Here is a 24904-nt window from a genome sequence, read left to right as displayed (position 1 = left end):
CTTCTGGATTGAGTTATCGTTACAAAACTTAGTAGTACACAATTGAGCAAAATATCACACAAATTTAAATAAATTATTAAACACATTTATTAAAAATGAAACTTTACGTACAACACAGGGAATACAGCCAATATTTTATACTAACTATAAATGGAGCATAAACTTAAAAAACTGTGAATGACTATATTCTACACCAGTAACTTACACAATATTGTAGGCCAGCTATACTGCAATTTAAAAATATTAAAATAAATAAATAAAACGGATGTATCTTAATAAGATTAATGTGGCAGGGTTTGATTTTTCCAAATTAGTCCATGTGTAATTTGATTCCTGTTTTTCATTTCAATAGATATGAGCACTGAGAAAACACGTTCACATAAATTAATGGGAGGCGTCTTTAGAACAGTGGGGTCCCTCAAGTACGTGAAGTAATAAAGCTCACGCTGACGGCACCCGGTAACACCAACAGGTCTGTAACACCCTGAGGTCTGCACACCTGGCCCTCGGGCAGCCGGCCTCCTTCCCACGGCACTGACAGTCTGCTAACAACCGCGCCATTCCCTTACTTCTTCCCTCTCCCACACGAGGAGCTTGAAAGCGGGAGCAATCTGTCTGCTCTAGAACAGTGCCTGGTACGGAGTAAGCACTCGATAGTTACTTGTCAAATGATGATTTCTTCAAGAAATGCAAACCACTTTCTTAGTAAACAAGGTCTGTCTCCCTCCTGCCGTTCAATGTCACACTCGCTCTTTGGACTGAAGAACAACGGTGACTCCTGTTGTTCCGGTCCCCACCTCAACCCTTCACAGGCTTTGCTCTCAGACACCAAAATGTTTTGCTCCCTCACTGATACCCAAGACTGGCAAAAATTGAAAAAGCACTGAAAATACAAGGAAAGCATTCCTGAGGGTATTGCCCAGGCAAGAACAGTGACACAGAACACAACAGGACAGCACCCTGAAATGAACTGACTCCGCAGTTAACATTCACCATGAACCAAATCAAAGCAATTACTCCACCTAATGCTGAAAGCAATCCCAAAAGGAAGAAATAAAACTTTTCCAATAGAGCATTGACATTGACATTTTATTTCAAATCAGAGAATGCAACAATAAAGGAAATAAATTCCCAAACATTTCCTTGATATCCACTTAACAGTTTAATTAAAAAAAAACATATTTTCTATTGCACAGGTTTAAATGGTATCTATGTTATTTTGCATTAAAATAAAAAGAATGAGGGGACAGCACCTTGTTTGAGTTCATGATTTTGCAACAGACAAAAACCAATATTATGTCATTATTCTGTCTGTCTGCAACCTAATTTAAAGTTTAAGATGCTGAAACTTAAATTGCTGTTTTCAAATCCACTTTTAGGAGGATATTTAGTTCACGTTCATCCCTCCTTAACTTCACCATCAAGAATTAATGGAAGTTTTACCACTCCTCTCAGGAAGATCACAGTGAATTCTTTCATCTGAGGCACACTGCCATCTTATAACAGGGCTCTCAAGGTTCACACACACTCAGGACAAATATTTCTACTTTATGAGAGGCCAGGAAAGCCACCGGAAAGTCATTCCAGCTTCCTGAACAATAAATACGTGTTCACGTTCACCTGGTTTCTAAGAATTTCCCACTCTTGGTGCTTTCATTCAGGTGCCTGAACCCGCATTAGCACTGCTTTCTGATGGTCAAGGGCTGTGTCTGCAGGAATTAGACCAAATGTCCCTTCAAGGCCTCATGCATCCAGAATAACCTTACACTTGTCCTCCTCGGTACTGGACACAGCTGCCAATTCCCACCAGAGTGGCACCGCTTAAATGTGCTGAGTACTTGCCATCCTTGTTTGTTTCAAGGCTTCTCCGAGTTTTATCTTCTTTCGTGTGTCAGCTTTACAACCCGCCCGTCCCTCGAGTCATCTACCCGTCAACTCAGAACTTATAAAACAGAATCAATTACAAGAGCACAGCTATAGAGGTCATATTACCTAATCACAGAATCTGTTCTGTTGTACCCTGGGATGGAAGAAGCCTTTTCTCCTGGAGATCCCAAAATTTGAAGTGTTGTATTAATGTCAACTTCAGATGAATGCTTAATGGAATATTCCATTATTTCTGGAGGTATTAGCGGAGTCTCTCCCTGAGTATCATCAGCTAAGAGGTAGCCTTCAGTTTAAAAAAAATTAAAAATGAACACTTAACAATCTACATTTAACAAATTGTACTATAAATGTTTTCAGTTTTATCTGATTTATATACACCATATAAATTGATGTAAAAGTAAATTATAAATGTTAATATGTTAATTCAAGTTTGATGAGAAACTTTCTGTTTCTAAGATAATTAACCCTCAAAAAACACAGGAAAGGACAAAGGACAAAAGTTTTATTCACCAATTTTATAATTCATACTGACATGTAGGCTTTTTATTCTGTAATCTTTTAATAATTTTCAGTACTATATTCTGTAAAGTTAATAGGAATTCTACTATTATCTTTATCAAAAGTCAGTATTTGGGAATGCCTTTCCAAACATTAAAGTTGTATGTTTTTTTTCCCTGATTATTTAAAATACAGAAACACTGACAACATGGTTACAGAAGAAGACCCTAAAGAAAAGTAAGACTGCTGGGATTTGAACTCTGGCTCCAAACATTAACACCAGTGTGACCAGGGCTGGTCTCCAAGTCTCAGATTCTTTGCGTATAAGACGGGGTGATAATTAACAATGATAGTAATAATAACAGCAACAAGGACAACCATAATACCTAATAATAGTACTAATGCAGGGGCTACAATGAATTCCACATAAAACATGTGGTACAGAACAGGCACTGAACACGTGCCAGCCAGTACTGTAGAGAGAAGCAGCCGTAGCTCTGTGACATACCACAGCTGTATCCAGATCTCAAGCCAACCCTACGTATGAACTACCATTATTAACTCAGGAAGCTTCTCTTGGGGCTGAGACTACTCTGCTGGCAATGACATTTTACAAAGAAACAACCAACCGACCTGTAACTAAAATAAGCCAGTGGATATCTTCGTACAGATCATCCAGCACCTTGCTGTCGGCAGAGCCTGAAGCAGGTGAAGCGAGGAGCTGCTGTTGCCGCCGCTGCAACTGCCCGTGGAGCCGCGTTACTCTTTCCTCTAATAAACTACAAGAAGGAAAATATCAACGGCTTCGTGAAGCTCAGTAAGCACAGACCCAGAACGACTTATTGCCACTTATTAGACAGCAGAAATTAAGATGTTAGCACAAAACACATATACAAAAATGTTTATTATGTACACAATGTTCTCATGGCGCTATAAGAATTGTGATTTATTGTTTATGACATAGAATTAAAACATCGCTTTACAAACAATCAAGGTTTATTACAACAGGCATTTGAAAACCGGTTATTCCAAGATGTTACTGATACGGGTCCCATCACTTCTCATACCATGTTTTCCATAATCTCTCTGCCATCTATGCTGTGGTGCCTGGGCTCCAAATGTACAAGCCAAGGAACGCAATCGTGAGTGTGTTTCTGTCCATTTGTTCCGTGTGCTGGGGTACGGGGAGGGGGTGTTTAAAGTCTTTAAGCACTTTAAGTGCTCGCCGGGGGATTGTGAATAGACAGTATTTGTCCATGGGGTGTCTTTGGACTGTGTGTACCTTGTCAGGAGAGGTATACAGTGCTCTGCAGCAATGCGTCCTAGCATTCCTACACTGGCTAGTTGATCTGAAAACTGGTCTCGATCATCCTCCTGCAGTTCACTTATCTCTTCTTCCTCACGAGAGGCCACTCCGTTGGCAGTCTGTTATCGATGAAAGAAATAAAGACGGAGCTGTCACGTAACCGCAACACCACACGCGAAGAGGAAGGCCGAGCAGAGCCATGCCGGCTGCCCAGGCAGGTACCAACAAGGGGGAAACTCGAAGAGCAAGAGTGGGGGTATGGCCCCCCCCACTGTCGCACGTAAACACAGCCAGTGCACACCTCCCACCCACCTCCCACACCAGAGACTTCAACTTCTGTCACTGAAAAGATCTGACACCTTTAAGATCCACAGTCCTTTGGATATCACCTGACAACTAACAGGGCACAGGTGGGTTACTGAAAACTAAGGAGATGAAGGTAACTACAAGCCACATCCCACAAAACACGAACCTGTTTAGACTTTTGCTCTCCATCTGATGCTCTCAGCAAGTCCTCTGAAGGAGCTCACCTATGTTTCTAGTATTTATTATACGATGAAATAGATTTTTAATTACAATCTGGCTTAAAACTTACCAAATTCCTTGTGCCATCGGGAGCTGCTAGGTGGCACTGAATATAGGAATTGAACACTTGAACTGCGTGTTGGGTGAAAAAGCCTTTGTGGAAATGCTTGTCGTCTTGGACCAGCGTCAGCCAGGACTCCAGCAGCCTGTCGTATGCTTCCATGTACACCATGTCGTCTTTATCCAGCTGAGAGCAAAGGACATTCACAAGACAGATGGCCAGAGAGTAAGACGGACATCACAGCAAGCATCCCACAGCCAGACAGACAGGGTTACAGGTTTTCCTTTAACAAAGGTTCCCAATTATTAATCAATGATCAAGCTAACTGAGCTCGTCTTAAAATTAATTGATCAATTCAAACATTGCAGTAAATATGTGTAGGCTTTTTATTAAACTTTCTAAAATCTTTCTAACAATCTAAATTCTTAGGCAAATAGGAATTAATGTTTATTTCTGTAAAAGACTAGCCATTCAGCGCTTTGCAGATGTGTTTTTCAAACAAAAATAATGTTAATGTTTTTCTTTAGTCAAGATGAGAACTGTTAGATTAAAGTAAGATTAAATGATTTTAGAAAAACTGAAGAATGATGAGAACAGACTGGCCTAATTAGCATATTTAAGAACACATGGGGAGAGCTTCACAGATGCCCCTTGACATTTTATGAGAAACCAGGAAGGCAAGGATGGGCCTCAAAGAAGCCGGAGGAAGGCGCAGAGGCAGGAGGGCCCTCGGGAACAGCGCAGCACGTGTGAGGACCCACGGGGAAGCCCCATGGACGGTGAGCAGACGGACTGGAAGGAGCCAGGCCTGGATGCGACCACCATGTACAGGCTGGGTCCTAACACAGCTTCAGAGTAAAGGATTCTGCCACTTGAGGAGGAAGAGCTCACACGGAGGACGCCAGACAGCTCTGCTCATCTTCTCACATGCCGGCAAGAATCCACGTCCGAATTCTGCCATTAGTTAGTAATGTGGTACATAATTCAATCTTTGCATCGATTTCTTCATCCACAAATTCACTAGATCACTATTCAGTGAAACTCGGAACACTTAGGTGTCAAGCACTATGTTTGGTGCAAAAACATAAATAACATACCATTCATTGACTTTCAAGCTCAACCCAATGGAAAAAAGTGAGAAGCAAGCAAAGCACTTGCAGAAAATACACTACAGGCCACAAGAGATAAGCATACACTCCGGGGTCAGTTTTTAATAACGGCATCTCTCGTAAGTAATTTGTTAAAAATAAAGGAGCAGAGCCTTCGAGCTACGTATTCGACCTTAAAAGGTTTTGTTTGGCACAGTTTCAGATGTTCTGTTAATAGGTAGCGAACCAGGAACCAGGAACACGAAAGGTCTACAGGTCTGGTCTACAACTTGCTCTCCTGGTTTCCAAAACAGGCCTCAACCTACAAATACACCAACTCTAGAACCTCCGTCAGAGAACGCCACCCCAAACTGTTATTTCAGCAATTTGTCAATGACTCAAAAAAGAAAGTAATGGGAGATCTATTTCTAGTATTCCAGCGTAAGCTGGACCATCAGGATACCACCTCCAGATTAGAATACACAAGCACCTAAGGAACTGCTTCCAGTGAATGGTGTTTTATGTCTTTCGCTTTTATTAACCCACGGAATACAAAGAAAAATTGTCATATTCTGGATCAAATGAACCTTTAAATTTTTAAAAAATATTTAAAAGTAATTTTGTGGGGACTTCCCTGGTGGCACAGTGGTTGAGAATCCGCCTGCCAATGCAGGGGACACAGGTTCGATCCCTGGTCTGGGAAGATCCCACATGCTGCAGAGCAGCTAAGCCCGTGCACCACAACTACTGAGCCTACGCACCACAACTACTGAGCCTGCATGCTGCAACTACTGAAGCCCGTGCACCTAGAGTCGTGCTCCGCAACAAGAGAAGCCATCACAATGAGAAGCCCGCGCACTGCAACGAAGACCGAACACAGCCAAACATAAATAAATAAATAAATTTATTTTTTTAAAGTAATTTTGTGAAAACTTTACATAAGACTAAAGGGAAAGTGAAAAAAACTTCACTAGATAATTTTATTAAGAATTTTAAAATAGCAAACCCAAATTTTATTCCTATTTTTCTGGCCTTGAAAGTGTTTATACTGAAAACAGGCAACATTCTTTGAATGTAACTAACTAGGACATGTTCACGTTGTGAATACTGGACTCCTACTATTACCTGTGGTGTTTGTGTCCTACAAAGTCCCCGCAAACACTGAATTAGCTAATACTCTGGTCACTGCAGCTTTCACCATGCGCAGGTGGAGAGGTCAGTGACCACCTTGTTTATGTGTGCTTCTGTGTACAGACACCTTATTTCACATGCACTGCTGATTCATGGCCAGCAGCCTGTCCAGCAAAGCTCATCTAACACCCACATTTTCTCCCTAAGGCTCACCCCACCCTCCCTGCACTTGGGCACAGCACCCGGAGGCCGTCGGAAACAGCAAAATCATCCTATCAGTCACTGCACTGCAAGAACTTCAATATTTTGGGACAGAGTTTTGGAAAATGCCGTTTCACACAAAAATGCGAAAAATGAAGCACTGGAGACGGAGAGAAGGACACCTGTTTATGGTGTGAGGGCGAAAACAACAAGGCGGAGCGCGACCGCCCGGCTTGACCCCTGCTGGGAACAAGCAAGCCGGCGGCTCATACGTTTTGTCACTCTTTGCACACACATGTCCATGAACAATCATGAAAAGTTCCACAAGTGCTGATTTTGGGGTTGCAAAGGATTTTTAGCAAGGAAGTGAATTTGTAAATATGGAATCCACAAAGGATGAGGACCAACTGTACTTGCAAAATCCAACTCTAGGAGGTTCTAACTTACTACTAATGCTGGCTCTGCTCGCTCATGTACCATCAAAACGCTTTACACTTTTTAAAACCTTGACGGCTCATAATTTTGTTGAAGGACAGCCATATTCCTGGTTCCATAAATGCAGTATAACATATTCATTTAGGTTTATAAATACCAATAAAAATGATCAATTCAACCAATATTTTTCATTACATCATTTATTTCCTTCCAACCCCTTTTGTAAATACTGCTTTCACCATCAATACAATTACAAACCATACTAAGTAAATGCTGTTGCATGAACATCAAAAAAGATACAGAAATACTGTCAGTATCCTTTAGTAAACTCTAAACTCACAGAATATTGGGTGAAGGTTTTCCATGGAATAACTGACTGGATGGGAATGCCATATTTTCGTTTTGTCCTTGGAAATACACTGTTTGCTCATAAATTACTGAGCTTGAGAAAACTGATCACCTAAAACTCAGTCCCAGATTTCACTTATACTATCAATTTTACCAACGTTATTACGGCTCAGAGTGCAACTGTCTCTTTACATTCACCTTCTGATTTGTTTTATCACTGAAACATCTTATTCTGACAATTTCCTTTTCTTTGTTACTATGGGCAGAAAAATGAAAAATTCTGAATTTCAAATAGCATCCAATGAAATGTTAAAAACAACAATTAACAACAAAACGTAAAAGATGGTTATTTCAAGACTTCTTGAAAGACTGTGCTATATTTTGGAAAATGCAATTAGAAAACTGAAAAATAATGAAGAGTAGCCATTTATTCTATTTGTGGTGATTCATTTCACTACTATACCATCCTTGTAGGTGACTCTATCATTCTTCCATTTTCTTATTCTTTTAGTCTCTTTTTTATTATGGATGGGAGTTGATGAGTAATGGTGAAATACTTCCCAAGATCATGAAATAGCAAAATGCTTCAAGATATGGGAGAAATCAGATCACTAAAAATCCATAATGTGTTTTAGATTTATACTAAGATAATTACATGGTAATAAATGTTCTTTTTGTTCTAAAGTCTCTAAGAAAGAATAAAAGTTATGAAAAACTGACATTTAAAATAGTTAGAACTGTTCAAAAACGAAACTCAAAAACTAGACCCTGGTGGTATACTGAGGGTTAAACAATGTTGTAAGAAAGAGCCGAATAAAACCTGTTCCAGCATCATCTGTTGTCATGGGATTGAGGATTCCGTATCGTTCACTATATGAAGCTTTGCAAGAGATTTTTTCTTTTTCTTTTTACTTATTATTAGGAAACATTCCTCTGAGAAGCAGGTGTGCTTCCTCTTTTTGCATGATATCCTCCTAAGGAACTGTATCTTCAGCCCCTTCTAAAAAGTCAAACTTGTATATACAGATATTACAGCCTGAATATCAAGACTGTACATCCGCCTGCCAATGCAGGGGACACAGGTTAGAGCCCTGGTCCAGGAAGATCCCACATGCCATGGAGCAACTAACCCTGTGTGCCACAACTACTGAGCCTGCGTTTTAAAGCCCGCGAGCCACAACTACTGAGCATGTGTGCCACAACTACTGAAGCCCATGCACCTAGAACCCGTGCTCCACAAGAGAAGTCACCGCAATGAGAAGCCTGTGCACCGCAACACAGAGTAGCCCCCGCTTGCCACAACTAGAGAAAGCCCACACACAGCAATGAAGACCCAACCCAGCCAAAAATAAACAGATAAATAAATTTTTTTAAATAAAAATTTTTTAAATTTTTTAAAAATGCACCAATGTTAGTCTCTTAGTTTTAATAAATGTACCATGGCTATACAAGATGGTAATATTAGGGGAAACTAGGTATATGGGAATACCGTACTAGCTTTGCAACTTTTCTGTAAATCTAGAAGTATTCCAAATTAAAAAAAAAAAAAGATACCATAAAGTGAAAAGAGGAGCCACAAAACCAGGAGATCTGCAATACAAATAAACCAATAAGAAATGAGTGTGCAGACTATATAAAGAATTTCTTTAAATCAGTAAGGAAAAGACAATCTGATAGGAAAACAAGCAACAGAGTAAACAAGCATTTCATAATAATAATCATGGGAATTATGTATTGATATGTATGAAAAGATGCTCAATGTTATTAGTACCTGGGAAAGCAAATTAAGATCATATTTCATACTGTGAGTCTGGCAGAAGCTGTGCTGGTGAAGATGTGGGTCAACGGGAATGCAGACACCACCGTGAGCATGGAGTCCAGTCACTTGAGCAAACGATGGGAAACTATCTTTTTGTTATTATTATTATTCATTTATTTTATTTATTTGACTGCACCTGATCTTAGTTGCAGCACGTGGGACCTTTAGTTGTGGCATGCGGACTCTTAGTTGCAGCATGCGGGATCTAGTTCCCTGACCAGGGATCGAACCCGGGCCCCCTGCACTGGGAGCACAGAGTCTTATCACTGGACCACCAGGGAAGTTCCGGGAAACTATCTTTGAAAACTGAACGTTACATAGCCTATGATCCAAAACTTCCATTCTGAGGTTTAGACCTTAGGAAAGTCTCACGGAAGTTGCTAGGAAACACGTGGAAGAACGTTTACTTTAACACGGTAACGGCAGAAAAGGGAAACCCAAAATTTCCTTTACGGCAGAATGGGAAAACAAGGTGTGGTATAATATTCACACAACGACACAGCTTACCATATAAATGATCAGAGAAGTTAAGACAAGGGAATGTTAAAATTTAGAACAGCGGCCACCTCTCCTGCAGGGGGGGCGGGCAGCTAGCAACAGGAGTGGATGAGCACTCCAGTTACAGCAACCTCAGGACCAGGAAAGTTCTCGAGTTGGGCTGTGGGCTCTCCCACTGTCACTTTATTATCTGTTTTATTTTTTTCTCTTCATCATATATGATATAATAAAGTCACTGATGCTGGTTCTGAGGACAGAAGAAAAGGCATATAAAATGGCCAGGTAGCCTTTCTGAAGAGCCGACCAGATGGCGGAAGTGGAGCAGAAGAAGAAGCGGACCTTCCGCAAGTTCACCTGCCACGGCGTGGACCTCGACCAGCTGCTGGACATGTCCTATGAGCAGCTGATGCAGCTGTACAGCTCGCGGCAGCGGCAGCAGCTGAACCGCGGCCTCCGGAGGAAGCAGCACTCGCTGCTGAAGCGGCTGCGCAAGGCCAAGAAGGAGGCGCCGCCCATGGAGAAGCCCGAGGTGGTGAAGACGCACCTGCGCGACATGATCATCCTGCCCGAGCTGGTGGGCAGCGTGGTGGGCGTCTACGACGGCAAGACTTTCAACCAGGTGGAAATCAAGCCTGAGATGATCGGCCACTACCTAGGCAAGTTCTCCATCACCTACAAGCCTGTGAAGCACGGCCGGCCCGGCACTGGGGCCACCCACTCCTCCCGCTTCATCCCCCTTAAGTAGCCTGCTGGCCAATAAAGGTAGAGACTTGTCTAAATAAATAAATTAATTAATTAATTTTTAAAAAGGCCAGGTAGAGGCGTCGGACAGTAGAGTGTGGGAACAGTGGGCATGACGGGGGATGGGGGAGGCACTCGCCTCTCCCGCTCTGCTGGTGAGGGCGGTTCGGCGTTCCTTCCTTCCTCACAGTGTCAGTTGGAACCAGGTTGGCAATACGACATCTGCACGGGTTGCTGTGTGGCTGACAGGGTCTTGGTGCTCCGGCCTGATGTCAGGCCTGAGCGTCTGAGGTGGGAGAGCTGAGTTCAGGACATTGGTCCACCAGGGACCTCGCGGTCCCACATAATATCAATCGGCAAGAGCTCTCCCAGAGATCTCTGTCTCAACGCTAAGACCCAGCTCCACCCAACGGCCAGCAAGCTCCAGTGCTGGGCACCCCATGCCAATCAACTAGCAAGACAGGAACGCAACCCCACCCATTAAGAGAGAGGCTGCCTAAAATCATAATAAGTTCACAGACACCCCAAAACACACCACTGGACGCAGCCCTGCCCACCAGAAAGACAAGATGCAGCCACACCCACCAGAACACAGGCACCAGTCCCCTCCCCCAGGAAGCCTACACAACCCACTGAACCAACCTCATCCACTGGGGGCAGACACCAAAAACAACGGGAACTACGAACCTGCAGCCTGTGAAAAGGAGACCCCAAACACAGTTAGTTAAGCAAAATGAGAAGACAGAGAAATATGCAGCAGATAAAGGAGAAAGGTAAAACCCACCAGACCAAACAAATGAAGAGGAAATAGGCAGTCTACCTGAAAAAGAATCCAGAGTAATGACAGCAAAGATGATCCAAAATCTTGGAAGTGGAACGGAGAAAATACAAGAAAGGTTTAACAAGGACCTAGAAGAACTAAAGAGCAAATAAACAATGATGAACAACACAATAAATTAATTAAAAATTCTCTAAAAGAAATGAATAGCAGAATAACTGAGGCAGAAGACCGGATAAGTGAGCTGGAAGATAAAATAGTGGAAACAACTACTGCAGAGTAGAATAAAGAAAAAAGAATGAAAAGAATTGAGGACAGTCTCAGAGACCTCTGGGACAACATTAAACGTACCAACAGTCTAATTACAGGGGTCCCAGAAGAAGAAGAGAAAGAGAAAGGGTCTGAGAAAATTTCTGAAGAGATTATAGTTGAAAACTTCCCTAACATGAGAAAGGAAACAGTCAATCAAGTCCAGGAAGCACAGAGAGTCTCATACAGGATAAATCCAAGGAGAAACACACCAAGACACAAACTAATCCAAGTATCAAAAATTAAATACAAAGAAAACATATTAAAAGCAGCAAGGGAAAAGTAACAAATAACATACAAGGGAATCCCCATAAGGTTAACAGTTGATATTTCAGCAGAAACTCTGCAAGCCAGAAGGGAGTGGCAGGACATATTTAAGGTGATGAAAGGGAAAAACCTACAACCAAGATTACTCTACCCAGCAAGGATCTCATTCAGATTCGACAGAGAAATTGAAACCTTTACAGACAAGCAAAAGTTACGAGAATTCAGTACCACCAAACCAGCTTTACAACAAATAAAGGAACTTCTCTAGACAGGAAACACAGGAGAAGGAAAAGACCTACAAAAACAAACCCAAAACAATTAAGAAAATGGTAATAGGCACATACATATTGATAATTACCTTAAATGTAAATGGATTAAATGCTCCAACCAAAAGACACAGACTGGCTGAATGGACACAAAAACAAGACCCGTATATATGCTGTCTACAAGACACCCACTTCAGACCTAGGGACACATACAGACTGAAAGTGAGGGGATGGAAAAAGATATTCCATGCAAATGGAAATCAAAAGAAAGCTCGAGTAGCAATTCTCATATCGGACAAAACAGACTTTAAAATAAAGACTAATACAAGAGACAAAGAAGGACACTACATAATGATCAAGGGATCAATCCAGGAAGAAGATATAATAATTGTAAATATTTCAGCATCCAACACAGGAGCACCTCAATACATAAGGCAAATGCTAACAGCCATAAAAAGGGAAATCGACAGTAACACAATAATAGTAGGGGGCTTTAACACGCCACTTTCACCAATGGACAGATCATCCAAAATGAAAATAAATAAGGAAACACAAGCTTTAAATGACACATTAAGATGGACTTAACTGATATTTCTAGGACATTCCATCCAAAAACAACAGAATACACTTTCTTCTCAAGTGTTCATGGAACATTCTCTAGGATAGGTCATATCTTGGGTCACAAATCAAGCCTTGGTAAATTTAAGAAAGTTGAAAGCATATCAAGTATCTTTTCCGACCACAACACTATGAGACTAGATATCGATTACAGAAAAAAAAACTGTAAAAAAATACAAACGTGGAAGCTAAACAGTACGCTACTAAATAACCAAGAGATTACTGAAAAAAATCAAAGAGGAAATCAAAAAATACCAAGAAACAAATGACAATGAAAACACGACGACCCAAAACCTATGGGATGAAGTAAAAGCAGTTCTAAGAGGGAAGTTTATAGCAACACAATCCTACCTCAAGAAACAAGAATACAGAAAGAAGAACAAAAACCCCCCAAAGTTAGCAGAAGGAAAGAAATCATAATGATCAGATCAGAAATAAATGAAAAAGAAAGGAAGGAAACAACAGCAAAGATCAATAAAACTAAAAGCTGGTTCTTTGAGAAGATAAACAAAATTGATAAACCATTAGCCAGACTCATCAAGAAAAAAAGGGAGAAGCCTCAAATCAACAGAATTAGAAATGAAAAAGGTGAAGTAACAACTGACACTGAAGAAATACAAAGGAACATGACAGATTACTACAAGCAACTATATGCCAATAAAATGGACAACCTGGGAGAAATGGACAAATTCTTAGAAAAGCACAACCTTCTGAGACTGAACCAGGAAGAAATAGAAAATATAAACAGAACAATCACAAGCACTGAAATTCAAACAAAAGCCCAGGACCAGATGGCTTCACAAGCAAATTCTATTAACACCTATCCTTCTCAAGCTCTTCCAAAATATAGCAGAGGGAAGAACACTCCCAAACTCATTCTACGAGTCCACCATCACCCTGATACCAAAACCAGACAAAGATGTCACAAAGAAAGAAAACTACAGGCCAATATCACTGATGAACACAGATGCATAAATCCTCAACAAAATACCAGCAAACAGAATCTAACAGCACATTAAAAGGATCATACACCATGATCAAGTGGGGTTTATCTCAGGAATGCAAGGATTCTTCAGTATACACAAATCAATCAATGTGATACAACACATTAACAAACTGAAGAATAAAAACAATATGATAATCTCAACAGATGCAGAAAAAGCTTTCGACAAAACTCAACACCCATTTTTGATAAAAACTCTCCAGAAAGAAGGCACAGAGGTAACCTACCTCAACATAATAAAGGCCATATATGACAAACCCACAGCCAACATCAGTCTCAATGGTAAAAAACTAAAACCACTTCCTCTAAGATCAGGAACAAGACAAGGTTGCCCACTCTCACCACTATTATTCAACATAGTTTTGGAAGCTTTAGCCACAGCATTCAGAGAAGAAAAAGAAATAAAAGGACCCCAAATCGTAAAAGAAGAAGTAAAACTGTCACTGTTTGCAGATGACATAATACTATACACAGAGAATCCTAAAGAAGCTACCAGAAAACTACTAGAGCTACTCAATGAATTTGGTAAAGTAGCAGGATACAAAATTAATGCACAAAAATCTCTTGTATTCCTATACACTGATGATGAAAAATCTGAAAGAGAAATTAAGGAAACACTCCCATTTACCACTGCAACAAAAAGAGTAAAATACTTAGGAATAAACCTACCTAAGGAGACAAAAGACCTGTATGCAGAAAAATATAAGACACTGATGAAAGAAATTAAAGACGATACAAGGAGATGGAGAGATTATACCATGTTCTTGGATTGGAAGAATCAACATTGTGAAAATGACTCTACTACCCAAAGCAATCTACAGATTCAATGCAATCCCTATCAAGCTACCAATGGCATTTTTCACAGAACTAGAACAAAAAACTTCACAATCTGCATGGAAACACAAAAGACCCCAAACAGCCAAAGCAATCTTGAGAAAGAAAAACGGAGCTGGACAAATCAGGCTCCTAGACTTCAGACTACACTACAAAGCTACAGTAATCAAGATGGTATGGTACTGGCACAAAAACAGAAATATAGATCAATGTAACAGGATAGAAAGCCCAGAGATAAACCCACGCACATATGGTCACCTTATCTTTGATAAAGGAGGCAAGGATATGCAATGGAGAAAAGACAGCCTCTTCAATAAGTGGTGCTGGGAAAACTGGACAGCTACATGTACAAGAATGAAATTAGAACACTCCCTAACACTGTACACAAAAATAAACTCAAAATGGATTGAAGACCTAAATGTAAGGCCAGGGCTTTCCTGGTGGTGCAGTGGTTAAGAATCCGCCTGCCAATGCTGGGGACACGGGTTCGAGCCCTGGTCTGGGAAGATCCCACAGGGAACGAAGCAACTAAGCCCGTGCACCACAACTACTGAGCCTGCGCTCTAGAGCCCGTATGGCACAACTACTGAAGCCTGCGTGCCGCGACAACTGAAGCCCGCGCGCCTAGAGCCTCTGCTCCGCAACAAGAGAAGCCACCACAACGAGAAGCCCATGCACCGCAACGAAGAGCAGCCCCTGCTCACCGCAACTAGAGAAAGCCCGCACACAGCAACAAAGACCCAACTCAGACAATAAATAAATATATATATATAAATAAATACATACATAAATACATAAGTAAATTTACTTTAAAAAAATAAATGTAAGGCCAGAAACTATAAAACTCTTAGAGGAAAACATAGGCAGAACGCTCTATGACATAAATCACAGCAAGATCATTTTTGACCCACCTCCTAGAGAAACGGAAATAAAAACAAAAATAAACAAATGGGACCTAATGAAACTTAAAAGCTTTTGCACAGCAAAGGAAACCATAAACAAGATGAAGGGATAAAATATTCGTAAATGAAGCAACTGACAAAGGATTAATCTCCAAAACATACAAGCAGCTCATGCAAGCTCAATATCAAAAAAACAAACAACCCAATCCAAAACTTAGCAGAAGACCTCGTTTCTCCAAAGAAGATATACATATTCCCAGCAAACACATGAAAGGATGCTCAACATCACTCATCATTAGAGAACTGCAAATCAAAACTACAATGAGTTATCATCTCACACCCGTCAGAATGGCCATCATCAAAAAATCTAGAAACGATAAATGCTGGAGAGGGTGTGGAGAAAGGGAACCCTCTTGCACTGTTGGTGGGAATGTAAATTGATATAGCCACTATGGAGAACAGTATGGAGGTTCCGTAAAAAACTAAAAATAGAACTACCATACGACCCAGCAATCCCACTACTGGGCATATACCCTGAGAAAAGCACAATTCAAAAAGAGACATGTATCACAATATTCACTGCAGCAGTACTTACAACAGACACGATATTGGAAGCAACCTAAGTGGCCATCGACAGATGAATGGATAAAGAAGATGTGGCACATATATACAATGGAATATTACTCAGTCATAAAAAGAAACGAAATTGAGTTATTTGTAGTGAGGTGGATGGACCCAGAGTCTGTCATACAGAGTGAGGTAAGTCAGAAAGAGAAAAACAAATACCGTATGTTAACACATATATATGGAATCCTAAAAAAAAACGGTTCTGAAGAACCTAGGGGCAGGAGAGGAATAAAGACACAGACACAGAGGTTGGACTTGAGAACACAGGGAGAGGGAAGGGTAAGCTGGGACGAAGTGAGAGAGAGGCATGGACATATATACACTACCAAATGTAAAATAGATAGCTAGTGGGAAGCATCCACATAGCACAGGGAGATCAGCTTGGTGCTCTGCGACCACCTAGAGGGGTGGGATAGGGAGGGTGGGAGGGAGACGCAAGAGGGAGGAGATATGGGGATGTATGTATATGTATAGTTGATTCACTTTGTTATAAAGCAGAAGTTAACACACCACTGTAAAGCAATTATACTCCAATAAAGATGTTAAAAAAAATTTAAACAAAAGGCCAGGTAAGTGCCCATCTGGTCGCTGCAGCAGCTGGTGTGTGCCTGCAGCAGAAATCACTAATGCCAGCTAAGTACCGGAGCAGGAGATGAGTAAGACCGTTTCTGCATACTTAAAGCATGTGCTTTGCAGAAATCATTTGTTAAGTCTTAACAGTTTATGTTGCCAAAATAAACAGACTGGGAACATATCTTAAGAGGAACAGCATCCTCTGACCCCACCGCTCAGAAGGAAGCAGTAGGCAATTCTAAGAACTCTCTCTGTTGTTCCCTAGCACATATACAATGCATGCTTATCATGGTGTAATCATTCAGATACAGAAAAGTACAAATAAAATGGGAAAGCCTTATAAGCCTTTTACTATTGGAAGAGCATTCCATAATTCCTCCCATAGAGCCCTGATATTAGACAAAACAGAAGATCACAGCGGACCATCAGAGCCCCTATCACTGGATGGTGATTTAAAATAAGAACTGCAAACTTGTACAGGGCCTCTGTTCCACTTGGAAACCAATACAAGTAACTCATCAGGCAAAGTGTGAGCAATTTGGCTGATGACAATTGGCAGCTAAATCTTTCAGGCTAATCACAGAGAACTGAAACCCAGCCGAGTGGTTTTTCCTAATACCTTGGCCCTGCTCCACAGCCCCTCTGGCCAAGACCCAGCCGCCAAGCCGGAGCACGTGCCCCAAGATGACGAGGGCCCAAGCCAGACACTCTGCTCGTGCCTGGGGTGTCTCGGGCCTGCTGCCAGGAGGGCTTTGGAGAGGGGCGCAGAGCTTAGGAGGCGACTTGACTCCACTTTTCCCCATTTGGGAACGGAGGGTGGAGAAGGTAATCAAAACATGCTATCAGCACTGACATGTCAACGTCCATAATTAACCTGCAAGTGTACTGGAGGTGAACCTGCAGCTCTTCAGCCGCAGAAAGAAATCTGCTTTTGCGTCTGGTGAGTATTTGGACATATAGAAGCAGCAGTTCATTTTGTCTCTGGACATGCTGGCAAATGAAGCTTGGGAAAGACAACTTTCAGTATGTGGAACTGCTCCGCCTTTTAACAATGATGTGAACTTCAGATTAAAATCTAACATTACTGTACGATTCCAACTATACAACATTTTGGAAAAGGCCAAACTATGGAGACAATAAAAGGATCCGTGGTTGCCAGGGGCTGGGTGGGGGTGTGAAGAGCAGAGCTCAGGGGATTTTCAGGGCAGTGACACTAGCCTGCATGAGACTGTAACGGTGGCTACACATCCCTGCACACTTGTCCAAACCCACAGAGTGTACAACACAAAGAGTGAACGCTGATGTAGACCATGGGCTCAGGATGATGACGGCCTCGGTGCAGGTTCATCAGGTGTAACACATGCACTCTCTGGTAGGGATGCTGATGGCGGGGGGCTGGGTGTACTGGGGCAGGGATGGGAACTCTGTATTTTCACTCAATTTTGCTGTGAATCTAAAACTGCTCTAAAAAAATTAAGTGTATGCATGTGTCCCTAATGTTAGATACTGTAAAAGTATACATGATAAATCCTGTGCTACAGTAGTTCTAATATCTGTTATGCTGCAAAGAACTCCAATAGCTTTTCTTCTACAAAGAGCAAATAACCAACGTGACAACTCCGAATCATCTCCATGAAATCGGAAAGCTCTTTCTTTGACCCTGAGTGCTATCTTCATATGTAAACATAAGTTACATGAGTCAGTTAAGAAAAGCATTCTGATCCATAGGGGCTTCCCTGGTGGCGCAGTGGTTAAGAGTCCGCCTGCCAATGCAGGGGACACGGGTTCGAGCCCTGGTCCGGGAAGATCCCACATGCCGCGGAGCAACTAAGCCCGTGCACCACAACTACGGAGCCTGCGCTCTAGAGCCCACAAGCCACAACTACTGAGCCCACGAGCCACAACTATTGAAGCCCGTGCGCCTAGAGCCCATGCTCCACAACAAGAGAAGCCACCGCAATGAGAAGCCTGCGCACCACAACAAAGAGTAGCCCCCCCTCGCCGCAACTAGAGAAAGCCCGCGCGCAACGAGGACCCAGCACAGCCAAAAAATAATAATAATAAATTAATTTACTTATTTATTAACAAAAAAGAAAAGCATTATGATTCATAGACATAAAAATTGCAATAAGGTGGGTGTGGGCCATTAGCTCTCACATGGAATGTTTCATTTCTGAGGAATAGCCCTGTTTAACTCGGTGTTCCCTATTTAGAGCCTGGGGCTGCTCTACTGCTCTCATAAGGACTTGGGAACGAAAGCAAACGGAACAGTCAGAGGTCGCAGAGGGTGGGAAAGGAGCCAACAGCACTGGCCAGGGGTTCCCTGGCAGCGCTCATTTGCAAACATGATACAAAATCAACTGGCAGAAATAAGTCTGCACAACATAAACTGTGCTTATAACAACAGACGGGGAAACTCCAGGTAAATGAAGGGGGAAAAGGTCCTATCAATATACTGTTTCTTAATCTGCATGCCTGGCAGACAGTTGTTCATTTTATTTTTCTTTACAAATGTTTATATATATATGTATAAAGCTTTTACTTTATGTGAACAGAATATTTCACAGTAAGTTTAAAATTTACAGGCATAGCCATAACCCCCAAGTCCAATGACAGATCAAATAATACATGTACTGCATGGTGTAAAACAATAAGAAAGGGCACATGAAAGATTAAAGACTGAATTATAATAGTTCATGCTGCTACTCATCTGCTATAAATATTCCTTCCTAGTGTAGCATCATAGAAAGCAACAATGGCAATACAGAGAAAAATCGCAGAAATGTCACAAACAGATCATGAGCTCTCCATTTTAAAAAGAATTTAGAAGTCTTTGAATGTCAAATGCAAAAGAAATTAATTCATTCTCTCATTTTTTTTTCCATAGCCAGTCCTGACAGCACAGAATTAATTTGACTCCAGACTACCTATGCAGCTGACAGTATTCCTGGCTTCTGAAATCCCCTAAGAGAAATTGACTTAGTGGACAAGCAGTGCAGCTGCTAGAAGAATCCTATAAATAGATCACGTAAAAAAATCGACTCCCCACAAACGCACCAGGAGTCCAAGGTGTAATTTTCAGAGAGTTTTTAAATGTTACACTCCTAGATTAACGTAACTTCTTCCTTTTGGAAACATATATGTATTTCCAAATTCTTAATGCTAAAGAACGTATATTTATCAAACACAGTCCCTGGCACATGTAGGTGATGGGTAAATATTCACGGAACTGAACTGACTCAGCAGTACTCCAAGGGGCCGGCACTGCTGGGACTCACCTGCCTTACCTGAGGTAGGAGGGCCATCTCTTCTTCCACCTCATTCTAGCGTCCATTTTCAAAACCCTGGCCCATTAGCTCTGGTTATGTTTCTAATGCTAGTCTTGTAAGCAATACAAAGGTTACTATATGAAACCACAGTTATGACGATAAATAAGCTTTAATCTAAATCCACTACATTCTATCTCAAGTGCAAGAATTCTGTAAAACAAACATTGGTTCTGTGCTAGGACTGGAAGCAGACTGAAAAATCAGGGCTGACTCATATCCAAGTTAGGAAACACTGCATGGCAAAATTACGACCCAACCAGAATTAAATGAAACATAGAGATTATTTTAAGGATTTCTTTCAATAAGAATCTGTGTTTAAGTTGTAACAGTAACCAATTTTCTTTCAAATATCCTGAACAGAGGTAAAGCCACTGTTAGGATTAAAAAGAAGCATACTTTAAATGTGCAAGGCTACTCATGCATCTCATTTAATTCTTCTTTGATCAACAAGCAGAGGAAATGAGTGCACACAGCGCAGCTGGACAGCTGGGTCGCCGTCTGGACTATCATCCATTCATTCCTCCCCGGCCAGCAGAATGCTGGGTAGGGAGGTTGGCACAGCTTCTCAAACCATCCCTTCCCCCGGGAGTTAAGGTGCAGGGTCGACCACACATTTGTGTTGTACTGACATCACCATTCCAGACAGTAAGTTATTCCCTCTTATCCCTGAAATACCCCCAAATTCCTGCTTCCCACCTCTCCATTTGTAACTTGGCTTCAATGCATTTCTTTCACCACACCTCCTCTCCACAGAGTAATTATCCATCGAGCTGGAGAAACTAGATTTTGAGTTAAGAATGCTGAACTTTAAATGCACTCACTCACCTAAGGAACTGCGAAATTATTTTACTGCATTACATTCTATAATGGACTTCCCAACGACTTTATCAAGATTTTTCTTCTTCTGCCTTGGCCTGCTGGTCTTGAGGTTAGGGAGCAAATGGACTAAAATTAAATATGAAGTTCTTCCTTTGCAAAGTTTACTGCCATCGCCCCCACCTGCCTTACATACCCAACCCACAGCCCTCATGCGCACGCGCACGCGCACGCACACACACACACACACACACACACACACACACACACTGCAAAGTTTAAGGACCATGACGGTTGCTCTGTTCAGTTAACATGTTATGTGGCTTCTGGCTGATGAACCTACTGGGGGCTGAACTTAACCGACAAAAGAAACCAAGAAACAAATGAGAGTCTAGAGTTCAAGCCATATTCTCTTCAAATTTCACTGAATCAATTCAAATGCATATACTAGTATTATAGACATTTTATAAAATAGTTGACATAATAATATGAACAATTATTTTGTTAGGATTTTAATTTTTAAGGCAATAATTTCATCTTATAATCCATCTCACTTCTCCAGTCTAGCAATAGACAAAAATTTGATTTCTCGGGTGCAACGAAAAAATTCTTGGCTTCAGGAAGCCTCAAGTAACACCAAGAAATTTTTTTTTTTTTTTTTTTTTGCTGTACGTGGGCCTCTCACTGTTGTGGCCTCTCCCGTTGCGGAGCACAGGCTCTGGACACGCAGGCTCAGCGGCCATGGCTCACGGATCTAGCCGCTCCGCGGCATGTGGGATCTTCCCGGACCAGGGCACAAACCCATGTCCCCTGCATCGGCAGGCGGACTCTCAACCACTGCGCCACCACGGAAGCCCAACACCTAAAAATTTTAACAGCCAACAGAATAAAGTGGCTGAAGACTGGAGTTGCTCTTTTTGAGCAGAGACTTTCAAGTTCACTGCAAGTTGAGGGCAGTCATAAATAACAGCCTCTCTTCATACACACGCTACAACCACCAAACAAGAACATAGTTCAAGAATACATGTTAGTATCAAGAATTTTTCTTCCCATGAAGTTGCTTTTTTAAATTCTTGCTACAGAAACATAATCACCATCTAAGACACGAGTTCCTAAAACAAGAGACAATCTATATGTATTCCTAAATAAATATAGTTTTGAAAAAATACCACAGTAAAACAAAAGTGTATTGCTGGGTACCACGATGTTCATTGCAGCACTATTTACAATAGGCAGGACATGGAAGCAACCTAAGTGGCCATCGACAGATGAATGGATAAAGAAGATGTGGCACATATATGCAATGGACTATTACTCAGCCATAAAAAGAAACGAAATTGAGTTATTTGTAGTGAGGTGGATGGACCTAGAGTCTTGTCATACAGAGTGAAGTCATAAAGAGAAAAACAAATACCATATGCTAACACATATATATGGAATCTTAAAAAAAAATTGGTTCTGATGAACCTAGGAGCAGGAGAGGAATAAAGACTCAGACGTAGAGAATGGACTTGAGGACACGGGGAGGGGAAAGGGTAAGCTGGGACGAAGTGAGAGAGTGGCATGGACATATACACACTACCAAATGTAAAACAGATAGCTAGCGGGAAGCAGCCACATAGCACAGGGAGGTCAGCTTGGTGCTCTGTGACCACCTAGAGGGGTGGGATAGGGAGGGTGGGAGGGAGACGCAAGAGGGAGGAGATATGGGGATATATGTATATGTATAGCTGATTCACTGTGTTATACAGCAGCAACTAACACACCACTGTAAAGCAATTATACTCCAACAAATATGTTAATAAATAAATAAATACATGTTAAAAATAAAAATAAAACCTTCCTTCCTGAGCACAACTAAAAAAACAAGAAAAGTGTTTTGCTGAATCTGTTTTCCTACTGGGAAAAGAAACTCTTTCAATATTAAAGAAAAACAAAACATTTCACAAGATTAAAATTGTTTTTAAAAACCTAATATTAAAATTATTGATTTGGGGCTTTCCTGGTGGCACAGTGGTTAAGAATCTGCCTGCCAATGCAGGGGACGCGGGTTCGAGCCCTGGTCCGGGAAGATCCCACATGCCACGGCGCAACTAAGCCCATGTGCCACAACTACTGAGCCTGCGTGCTGCAACTACTGAAGCCCATGCTCCACCACAAGAGAAGCCACTGCAATGAGAAGCCCATGCACAGCAACGAAGACCCAACACAGCCAAAAATAAATAAATAAATAAATTTGTGTTTTAAAAAAGAGATACAGGGCTTCCCTGCTGGCACAGTGGTTGAGAGTCCACCTGCCGATGAGGGGGACACGGGTTCGTGCCCCGGTCTTGGGGGGGTCCCACGTGCCGCAGAGCGGCTGGGCCCGTGAGCCGTGGCCGCTGGGCCTGTGCGTCCGGAGCCTGTGCTCCGCAGCGGGAGAGGCCACGGCAGTGAGAGGCCCGTGTACTGCAAAAAAAATAAAAAGATATAATTTGAGAGCAAATCACAAAAGACAACATTTTAAAAAATAAACAAATAATATTACTGATTTGCATGAAACAACAAAACTCAAGATCTGGTCTTACTCATAGGACAGCACACATAATACGGCTGTTAGTAAAGCCCATTATAAAGGTTCATTTGTATCATTATAATTCCACATTTTATTGTGCACACCGTAGGGGCACTTTCACATTAATCCACCCCACGAAACATCAGAAGAGACCAGCATCCTAACTACACCGCACGGAAACGTGCTCACAGAAGGAGAAGCAACCTGCCCAAGGCCCTGCAGCTGAGGACTCCTTCTGGCTCACGCCGCAGCGTCTCCCTCAAAAGTTCCTGATCTTTCTCACCACGCATGACTCCCCAAAGCAGTTATTTTAATATGCCTCAACTTTTCGATTTTTACGTATAAGCTCATTTCTTTATACCTTTTGCCATCTTAGGTCAACAACTATGTATTGTGCACGAGGTGCCCTGCCCTGCGTCCCAGAAGCTCCACCGCAGCCGGGCTGGGTCTGTCCCTACACCTCGCCGCCCCGCCGCCCACTCCCCAGGCCCCGCCCCCACCTCACACAGCCAGAATGAAAACCCCATGCGGCTGAGATACATTTAGGATTCGCTTAGTCTTCTGGTAACTCATCGTGCAGGGACCCCCGTTAGCCCTCGACTTCACCAACCCTCGCCAATCTGGCTGCTATGAGTCATGCAAAAGCATCAGACAAATCTATTCCCTCTGCCTGTTTCAATGGGTAACCAACTGTTTCTAACACCATTTTTTAAATGTCATAAACAGATTAAAAGAAATCGACCAATTAAAAGAAAGGAAAAGAAATAGCCGTTTTCCTGAATGAGGCCCATTAGGTACAGTGCATGCCTCCCTGTGAAGCACAATTAAACATCTACTCTCTGAAAGCGCATCCAGGCTCCCTGTGTCCCAACACTTCTAGGTCAAACCTTGGCAGAAAAATTGTTTTCCAAGTTGTTAGTCCCCTAGGCAAAATAAATTCTAAACCTCAAATGTGCAAGCCAAGAATGTTACAAATCTTCCAGCAATTCCTCTAGAAGCATCCTTAACCCACAAACAAACTATAATAAAAGGCAGCTGTGTTTCTAAACATGTGATCAACGTGCCATTTAACCAAGGGGGAGGGGGTGGGGGAAAGGGGGATGTTACGTGAAACCCGAGTGATTCAGAATTTGTGGTCATTTGAAAAGAGTTTGAGTACAGCTTAAATACTTAAAATTTCCCTCTGCTCCCATGCTTAGTACATGATTTTTCTCCCTAGAAATTCAGACCTCACATATGAGGCCCGTAAACTTCTATTCCTCCATGACCGACACTTTCCAACACATAAATAACTTCCTGGCCTGGTTCCTTTCCCGTCAAACCACTGGGGCGCCCACTGTTGTGAACACAGTCATTCCCGAGTTCTTCGTGCTCTGACACCTCTGAAGGGGCACAAATCACTCCCACACATGTTGCCAAACCCCCAACAAAACAACCGCTCGGACTTAACATGAAATTCTATCAGAGGTCTACAAGTATTCTTTTTACCC

The 24904-nt window shown here is 41.8% G+C and overlaps 2 protein-coding genes across 2 annotated transcripts in view; one reads left to right on the top strand and one right to left on the bottom strand.

The window, feature by feature from the left end:
* The window catches only part of XPO4 (exportin 4), a gene marked incomplete at its 5' end in the record, with an annotated part of 103334 nt that overhangs the window by 20818 nt on the left and 57612 nt on the right, over positions 1-24904 (bottom strand). Inside the window, 4 exons of the mRNA XM_082675474.1 lie at positions 1993-2170; positions 3019-3164; positions 3668-3810; positions 4287-4463. Of these exons, the coding sequence (XP_082531600.1) occupies positions 1993-2170; positions 3019-3164; positions 3668-3810; positions 4287-4463 (644 nt within the window). The remainder of the gene's footprint in view (positions 1-1992; positions 2171-3018; positions 3165-3667; positions 3811-4286; positions 4464-24904) is intronic.
* On the top strand, positions 10032-10584 carry LOC309836167 (small ribosomal subunit protein uS19-like). Its single transcript, XM_082676009.1, has one exon. It carries the CDS (start codon positions 10105-10107, stop codon positions 10540-10542), a length of 438 nt encoding a protein of 145 aa, XP_082532135.1. The 5' UTR covers positions 10032-10104; the 3' UTR covers positions 10543-10584.

Source organism: Grampus griseus (assembly GCF_964374135.1).
Source record: "Grampus griseus genome assembly, chromosome: 18".
Lineage (NCBI taxonomy): Eukaryota > Metazoa > Chordata > Mammalia > Artiodactyla > Delphinidae > Grampus > Grampus griseus.
This window is presented reverse-complemented; position numbering and strand designations above follow the sequence as displayed.